Source organism: Saccopteryx leptura, chromosome X (assembly GCF_036850995.1).
Source record: "Saccopteryx leptura isolate mSacLep1 chromosome X, mSacLep1_pri_phased_curated, whole genome shotgun sequence".
Taxonomy (NCBI): domain Eukaryota; kingdom Metazoa; phylum Chordata; class Mammalia; order Chiroptera; family Emballonuridae; genus Saccopteryx; species Saccopteryx leptura.
In genome coordinates, this window is record NC_089516.1 from 4,179,147 (window position 1) to 4,187,792 (window position 8,646).

Below are 8,646 nucleotides of genomic sequence, written 5' to 3' on the forward strand. Positions count from 1 at the left end.
CATGATGCTCAGCTTGGTCCCTAATTCATCAGTCTGTTCAAAGCGAGTTCATGCTTTCAACACAAATGTTACTGCAAAGCTGAGAGGTGTGGTGGCCCCATGGCATTGTCTCTGCCGAACAATATTCCTTTTACTCTGTGATATGCAAACCAGGCAAGCAGCGCTGCAGAGACCAAAGGGTCATGATGGCATCAGAGGCATGGGGCCCCAGGGGCCATTCTTTGGGCTCAGAGGCGCACCCCAAATTCTACGGCATCCAAAGCTTGGTAGGAGGAAGAGGTTGCTCGCCCGGTTTATTCGTTTATGGGCCGGGGGTAGAGGTGTGGGGACTGGGCGTTCCCTAGGACTTTATAGATCCCAGAGGCTTCCGTCTCTAATGTAGTTTCCATTTTTCCAGAGCTGGTACACTCCATCCAGTTCAATCCAGCACTTCTCAACCCGAGTGATTTTGCCCTCCAGAGAGCTGGGTGTCACAGCTGGGGGAAGGGTGCTGCCGGCACCTAGTGGGTAGAGGGCAAGGGTGGCACTCAGCACCCTGCAGTGCGCAGGCCAGCCCCACTGGCAGCAAAGCATCATCGGCCCTCAATGTCGCTAGTGTTGCAATGGAGCGACCCTGGACTGGATGCCGGAGGACAGCCCAGTGAGCAGTGCGTGCTCGTTCAGCTTTCTTCCCACTGTCGTGATAGCAGCAGCGCAGGGCTCTGCAGGGGTTGGACTTGTAGATCGACCCAGAGAACTCCTAGCCGACAGGACAGATGTCCTCCTTAGCTCTGACAGCGGCTAGGAGGGTGTGTTGCACATGGGAGGGGCATCAATATGTAACAAATAAACAACTGCTTGAAACTAGAGATGATTTTTGCCATGATTTTTAAAGGAACTCAGGGGTCCTCCAATTTGAGTATGCATCAGAATCCCTGAGGATTAAACCTCCGGGTGAACCCTAAAGTGCTGGGCCCCAGCGCAGCTCTGACGGTGGAGAATGTATGTTTCTAACAAGCCCCGAGGGGCTGCTGTGGTTGGGGGATCCCACTTTGCAGAACACTGAAGCCCATTTATGTACTTGAATTTCTAGCGTTTGGCATAAATACTACTGTGATCACCCGTGTCATCTCAAGTGGATAGCAATTTCTCTTTCCCTTTAAAATAATAATCCAATGTCAGTTATCATTGGAATTTCTAGTTCTGGCAGGAAATTCTGCTCCTAACACCCGCTTGCACCCCATGGAGCCCCATGAGGATTTTCTGTGAAGATTTGGGTGCTGAAATTGGCTTCGAATATTCTGTGAGAAAACAAAATCTCTCTCTCTCTCTCTTTCTCTCCATATTTTAAACAAACACAGATGCTGATACGTTAGTGCTGGCAAGGGGTCCTTGTGTAGGGGCGTTTCATGTCCCCGGGCTTGCGGCCAGGACAGGCACGTCTTAAGCTGGTGTGCAGTTTTGATTACTCTGTTGCCATGTGCCTTCCTTGCTTGCGCCCAAGAGCCCAGCTTGTCCTGTTGACCTGCATCATTTGCAGGATTTCTCAGGGCCTGGGGTCCAAGATCATTGTGAAATCAGATCAGGGACCAAAGAAGTCTTCGTCCCCAGAATGCTGGAGTCGAAAAAGCCTCTAGTGGCAAAGAGTGAATTCGGGTGGGATCTTCTGTACTTGGGATCTGCGAAGGACAGGCGGGCCAGGGACATGGCATCAGCTCTCCTCAAGTCCTGCTTTAATCTGAATTTCATGGTCATAGATCGGCTGTTTATCAGTCACCGGATTCACTTGAACTGCTACCCAAAGGGGCTGGAAGTACAAACTCTTGATTTAAATCAAATGGGACATTTCACGGCACTAATGACCCCTGCTGGGTTTGATGTTGCCTGCTTCCGGGTGGATGTGCAGTGTTCTTCTGTGATAATTATTGTCACAGGCCAGGGCACAATTGACACTGGCACCCGAGGCAGCTCCTGAATGTGTGTTTCCCCAGAACTGTTGTAACCAGGCTGACTTTCAGACACTGTAGTTTCAGAGCTTGAAGGGGAGGTTGTCAGGGCAGCTTTAGGCAAATGTCTGATCTTTGATGCTGTCTCCAAGGTGAAGATAAGGAAATAAAAACCAGGCTTTATAGATACGGGAGTATGTATGTGTGTGTGCATGTTGTTTATGTTACAGTAGAGTTCTCAGCACTCTGCAAACACTAACAAGTCATATATTTTTCCAAGCAACATTAGTTTAATAATGTTTCTGAACATCTATTTGAGAACTGGAGAAAGCTCACAAGTGTTTAAAAAATAAAGCCAAGGAGCTTGTCGTCTACTAAGGAAAACGGACATAGTCTAATTTTAGTGGTGTTACCCAGCTGTTCTAAAGGAGAATGCTCTGAGCCAGATTTTCAAAGTAGAAAATAAATTTCACCCTGGCTGGTGGCTCAATGGATAGAGTGTCGGGCCAGCATATGGACATCCCAACTTTGATTTCCAGCCAGGGCACACAGGAGAAGTGGCCATCTGTTCTCTCCCCTTCCCTCTCCCCTTTCTTTCTCTCTTCCCCTCTCGCAGCCAGTGGCTCAATTGGTTCAAGCATGGCCCCAGGCACTGAGAATAGCTCAGTTGGTCTGAGCCTGTCAGCCTAAGGTGCTAAAAATAGCTCTGTACTTGAGCATCGACCCTCACATGGGGTTGCTAGGTGGATTCCGGTTGGGGCACATGTGGGAGTCTGCCTCACTATCTTCTTTCCTCTTACCTAAAAAAAAAAAAAAAAAGAAAGAAAGAAAGAAAAGAAATTTCAAATAGAACAAGAGGGCGCTTTAAGATGAGCAATTATCCACTAGGTGGCAATTGCTAGCAGTGGAAGCCATTCCCACCATGTATGGATATACCCTTAGGTGGCCCACCTTTGTGGACCCATCTGCTTGCACCTGCTCCCACTTCTGTGTGATTACACTGCCAATGCAGTGTGCATTGTAAGCATTCTGCTTGCCTTCTAACCCTGTTTTGTTTTCAAGAGAATTGAAGGCTGTTATGTATTGAAATGTCACCCTTCCACATTCCCAATTCTTATGTTGATGTCCTAACCTCCAATGTGACTGTATTTAAAGATGGGGCCTTTAAAGAGGTAATAAGGTTAAAAGAGGTCATAAGAGTGGGGACCTAGCCTGACCTGTGGTGGCGCAGTGGATAAAGCGTCAACCTGGAAATGCTGAGGTCGCCGGTTTGAAACCTTGGGCTTGCCTGGTCAAGGCACATATGGGAGTTGATGCTTCCAGCTCCTCCCCCCTCTCTCTCTCCTTTCTCTCTCTCTCTCTCTCTCTCTCTCTCTCTCTCTCTCTCCCTCTCCCTCTCTCTCTCCTCTCTAAAATGAATAAATAAAATTAAAAAAAAATAAAAAGATAAAAAAAAAATAAAAAAAAAAAGAGTGGGGACCTAATCTTTTTTTTTGTGTGACAGAGACAGAGAGAGGGGCAGATAGGGACAGACAGACAGAAAGAGAGATGAGAAGCATCAATTCTTTGTTGTAGCACCTTAGCTGTTCATTGATTGCTTTCCCACATGTGCCTTGACCAGGGCGGGGGGCTATAGCAGACAGAGTGACCCCTTACTCAAGCCAGCAACCTTAGACTCAAGCTGGTGAGCCTTGCTCAAACCATGTGAGCCTGTGCTCAAGTTGGTGACCTCGGGGTCTCGAACCTGGGTCCTCTGTGTCCCAGTCTGGTGCTCTATCCACTGCGCCACTGCCTGGTTAGGCAGTGGGGACCTAATCTGATAGGACTGCTGGAGATATGGTAAGCGGCATTTTGCCAAGTAATTTAGCAATGAACTTCTTTTCTCCAAAGAAGGTGTGTATATCTCCTTGTTTCAAGCCCTTCACTGTACCAAGAGGACATGATTTGTTCCAATAGGTGGTTATTTTAATATTTAATAAAATCAGGGCCCTGACTGGTTTGCTCAATTGGCTAGCGCATCATCCGAAAACACCAAGGTTGTGGGTTTGATCTCTGGTCAGGGCATAGATGGGAAGTAACCAATGAGTATACAACTAAGTGGAACGACAATGAATGCTTCCCCCCCTTTTCTCTCTGTCTCGTTCTCTTCCTCTCTCTGACTCTCTAAATTCAATCAATTAAAAAAAAAAGAGTGAGACAAGGGCTGTCGTTAATGGCTGTCCAAATGTATACTGCATAATCCAGAGGGCACTATTTACATTGTAGTGTTTGTGCACAGTGCTTCCTGAAGTTGTGCAATGTACTATCTAGGTGACCTTATATAAGGGACCTTGGTAGGTGATATTACTGTATTTTTTAAATTGAAAGCAATGCAGTTTTGTAAGAGGAGCTAATTTACATATATGGTCAGAGATGAACGTCAAACTTTACCCTTCTAGTAAGATAGATTTAAAATAAAAAAATCAATTGTTATACTTAAAAAACCTTATTGGAATTTCTGTGGTGTGAGCAAGTTTTGACAATGGCTTTGATAAACACTTATTTTATTGATTATAGCCTTGACGTTTAGGAATATGTATTAGTCATCATAGGTTTCCTGCTATAAGAAACAAGTTCGCGACCCCTGTGGCCTGATGTGCCAGGTTTACTTTCTCCCATGTCACATCCAGTGTGGGTTGCAGCACGTGTGAGCTCTGCAACGCACAGTCATCAGGGACCCAGGTCTTTGAATTTGGTGGCTCCGAAGTCAATCCTCTGTGACCTCACAGTCCTTCATTGGCTCTTCTGCCTTTGATTGGCAGATAAGAAGAGAGAGTGTGAGGAAACGTGAAGGCAACCTGGGAGAGGCCGCACTCAGTTGGCCGCACCCAGCTGCAGTGGAAGCTGGGCACTGTTGTCTCTGTGTGTGCCCAGGTGAAAAAGGCACTGGTGTTCAGTGACGGGCATGAGTCAGTATTCAAGGTTGACCCTTTTTTCTATTTTGTTTCTTCTCCAGGAGACTCCTTGGCATCATCACCAAAAAGGATGTTCTGAGACATATGGCCCAGATGGCAAACCAGGACCCTGAATCCATCATGTTTAATTAGAAACAAGATGGCAATTACTTTGAGAAAAATACAACAACTGTGTCATTTTAGAAGAAGTAAACAAATGATATGTTATTATTGGATCTGAACAATCCAAAAGTTTTCTTTGAAAGGAAGGGAAGAAGGATGAAATCTTTTGTTAAAAAATAAATACATGAACGAGTAGGCATTTTATAGCTTTAACCCCTTATGAGTTTCAAATTCTGTTTGCTAATGAGTTTACTAACTACTATGGGGGCATGTGGCTGGGTGTAAATGCTGTGATTTGTACAGGGACCTGGAACACAAATGCTGGGTCAAGAAATATTTGCTCTTCTGTTCAAGGTGGATGTTTGTGAAGCTTTGAGTCCAAAAGGCAGGAGGGTATTGGTGTGTCAGAGTTTTACGTATTGGTTCCTGAAGTTTTGCTGCTATGTTACTGAATAAGACTAAAGATATTTGCACTTACTTTGTTGGAAAGAAAAAGAAAATGAAATTTGAACATAGTAAAAGTTGCAAGTATGGGTTCACGCATGACTATCCCATTTCTTGCTCCTTTTCTCAGTCTGTTATTTTGCTCATTCATCAGTTTCTAAACCAACAACAGGATCGCCTGTTATGATGAGTATAAAGAAACCATTTCCCTATGCAAGACCAGCATGTTGGGACTGCCTGGCGAACTATGGGGACATTTAGTGCTGCACTGTATCCCCTTCCACGCAGAAGATTCATCCTTATCTTGAGCGTATACAGACCTGGTCACTGATTTGCATCCCTGCTGCATTTGCTTCACTTATTGCTGTTGCTTGTGTATTCTTAAATATCGATCAGCCACACTTTCTATGGGCCATATCCTATATGCTTCCAGCCTACAATAATTGTGCTTGAATTTCTAAATAGCCTGTACAAGAGTCAGAACAGGCTACCCAGTGTTACTACTTATTTTTCCTCTCAGATCCTATTAAATATGGCTGCAGAGAGGGTGAGGCGTATGAGTTCTCAGTGGGAACTCTTCCAAATGGATTGCAAGAAAAATACTAAATAGATTCTAGATCTGTCCCATTCTCTTCTCTGTAGGATGCGAAACACCCAGCTTTAATGTAGAAGCATGCACTTTTATAGCAGCAGTCAAAGCACAGGACAGAACTAAATCCTAGACAGCCAAATTGAGTATTGGGCATCACTGTATTGAACTTAATGGTGCATTTGTTCTTTGAGTCAGAACTGTCTTTTCTGGGGAAAGGAGTTCAGCTGTGTTTTTTAGGCCCACTGTATGATCTGTGTGAAGAAACGTCATCCAGTTTGCTCTCTCTCTGTTCTCTTTGTTCTTCTCTTTTCACTGAGTCGTCCTCATTCTTCTGTCTCATTACTGGATATTATGTATCAGGTGTGCATTTGGCTGCAAATCACAGAAAACCCAATGAACACTGATGAGCTGAGTAGGAAACCTGGAGCTGGGCACTCAGGACTATCTCCGTAATGCCATCAAGGGCCCACACTCTTCGGGGTTTCTTCCCACCATCCTTTGTCCTTTGGCTTATTGCCTCATAGTCACAAGATGGTTGCTGAACTGCCAGGTACCATGTCTGCTTCGTAAGCAGGGTGAGGCAAGTGACGGGGGTAATTATAATATCAGGAAAGCAAAGCTCTCGCAGAGCTGCCCACTTTCCCCAGCGGCTAGAATGCTGCCCTGAGCCCAGCTGCATGTGGGTCTGGGAGCGCAGTGTTTACTGAGCTGTATTCTTCTCTGAAGGAGATTTCGATTCTCTTAGGAAGGGGGGATTGGTCCTTGGGAAGGGAGTGCTGTCTGTTGTACTGGATGCCATCATTGTGTTCCTGTCATTGTCTTTCCTGTCCTCTTTACCATTGGTTGCTGAACCCCTTTGAGCACACTGTCTTCTAACCTGAGAGTCCCCACTCCTCTCTCAGATGTGACAGAAAACTCCCAATCAGAATTTATCATTTCTTAGCCCTAATAAAAATGTTCATCTTGGATAAAAGCCAAGCTAAAAGTGGGTTTCTATAAAAGCTTCTAGTTGATGTATTTAAAAAGTTTAAGTCAGATCATGCTGACAAACTGAAAAATTTGTTTCTGTAATTGACCCCCTCCAAAATAATATCAGATAGCCATGTCAGTGTAGAAATACTGGTCAGTAGTAGAGAATTCAGTGTTCAGTCTTAGAATAGAATGAAATTTGTTGTCTCGTTCACAGCATGTAAGGATTGAGTAACAGATCCTAATATTAATGTTGTTATTGGGTTTCCATGGAACAAATGCAAGTGAAGCTGGGTTTTCCTGGACTTTAAATCCAAAAAAGTCTTAGGATTGCTTCATGTCGTTCCCATCTTGTTCCCACGTGGCCTCCCCAAAGACTATTAGTCAGAGCCTGGATTTAGATCATCCAGGATGCCCTTTCAGCTGAAACAAGGAACTGCAGAAGGGAACGCAAAACTAAGCAGCCAGCCAAAGGCCAGTGGCCCACAGAACTCCTCCTCCTCCAGCTGAGTGCATGGAGGGGTGGCGGGACAGTTTACTCCGGCCAAGGTCACCAAGGGGAGTTCTGTCTTTCTTCCCAACAGTTAGCGTAGGGATGCCTGAATTCACCGGGAACAGTTGGGAGTGTTACTTGTCTTAAATAACCTAACCTTGTTTTCCTTCATAAGTCGAACCTCCAATTTGTTGTGAGGTTCAGGCTCTCCTCAACTAAGGGCAGGGGCAGACAGGCAGGTTAAGGTCAAGGATGGGGGAGGCTGCAATGGAGACTACCAGAGCCAGTTGCTTTCCTCCCCTGGAGCCCTAACTCAGCCATGTGGTCCACCCACCCAATGGCCAAACTCCATGCATAATGTGCCGCTGAGCTTTGCTGCTCCTTGCTAAAGAGCGTGCGGGTCCAGATTCGGAAGGGATTGATTGTACCTGAATGTAGAACTTTGTCACTGTACCTGGTGACCTGATGAGTGAGATGAGGAAGACTGGATTGTGGAGATGAAATAAACATTTTTCAGAGCAAAGTTTTTGTTTCCTTTTTTCAGAACCAAAGGCTCTAGACATTTGTAGAACTCACAGGATTCTTTCTGAATCAGTTGGTTATGTAAATAAACAAATACGCAATGGAAAAGGAGCTCTCTAACCAGGCACATCAACCTATGTGTTGCTCTCTCTCTCTTACTAGAAGTCAGACACCAAATAAAGTGTCCCCAAAGTGACACGCACAGTTCTTGTTTTTGAGTGCATCCCTGGGAATGCAGGTGTGTGCGTGGCTTCTAGAGAGAGGGGACATAGTAGAAGCAAATCAGCACACAGTGTTTGCTGTTACTTAAAACCAGGCAATCTCAAATGTCTCCGTTCGTCCTTCCCAAAGACCTTACAAAGGAGAAGGCAGGTAACTAGATTCATTTTGGCCCTAATAAGTCACAGAAACTGAAAAACTTGGAGCGGTTTGTTTCACTTAGGTGAGAGCTGGTTACTTGAAATGATCAACACGTGCAAATGCTGCTTAGGGTTCATTATCAGGTGCTGAGCTGCAAGAGAGGAGAAACCGAGTCGAAGAACTGATTACATCATTGGCATAGTACGACTTTCCCTTCGTTTGCACCCCTCTGGGTAGTGCTTTCTCGGACTCGACTTCTGGTCTTTGCAGTGTTTTGCAGGACGG

General features: G+C 45.3%; 1 protein-coding gene across 4 annotated transcripts in view; it reads left to right on the plus strand.

Moving 5' to 3' along the window:
* Positions 1-8,002, plus strand: part of CLCN4 (chloride voltage-gated channel 4) — a 56,551-nt gene extending 48,549 nt beyond the window's left edge. For all 4 annotated transcript variants that reach the window (XM_066356007.1, XM_066356004.1, XM_066356005.1 and 1 more), the window contains exon 12: positions 4,921-8,002. In XM_066356007.1, the coding sequence (XP_066212104.1) occupies positions 4,921-5,011 (91 nt within the window). In that variant the 3' untranslated portion in view covers positions 5,012-8,002. The remainder of the gene's footprint in view (positions 1-4,920) is intronic.
* Positions 8,003-8,646: the final 644 nt, after the last annotated feature.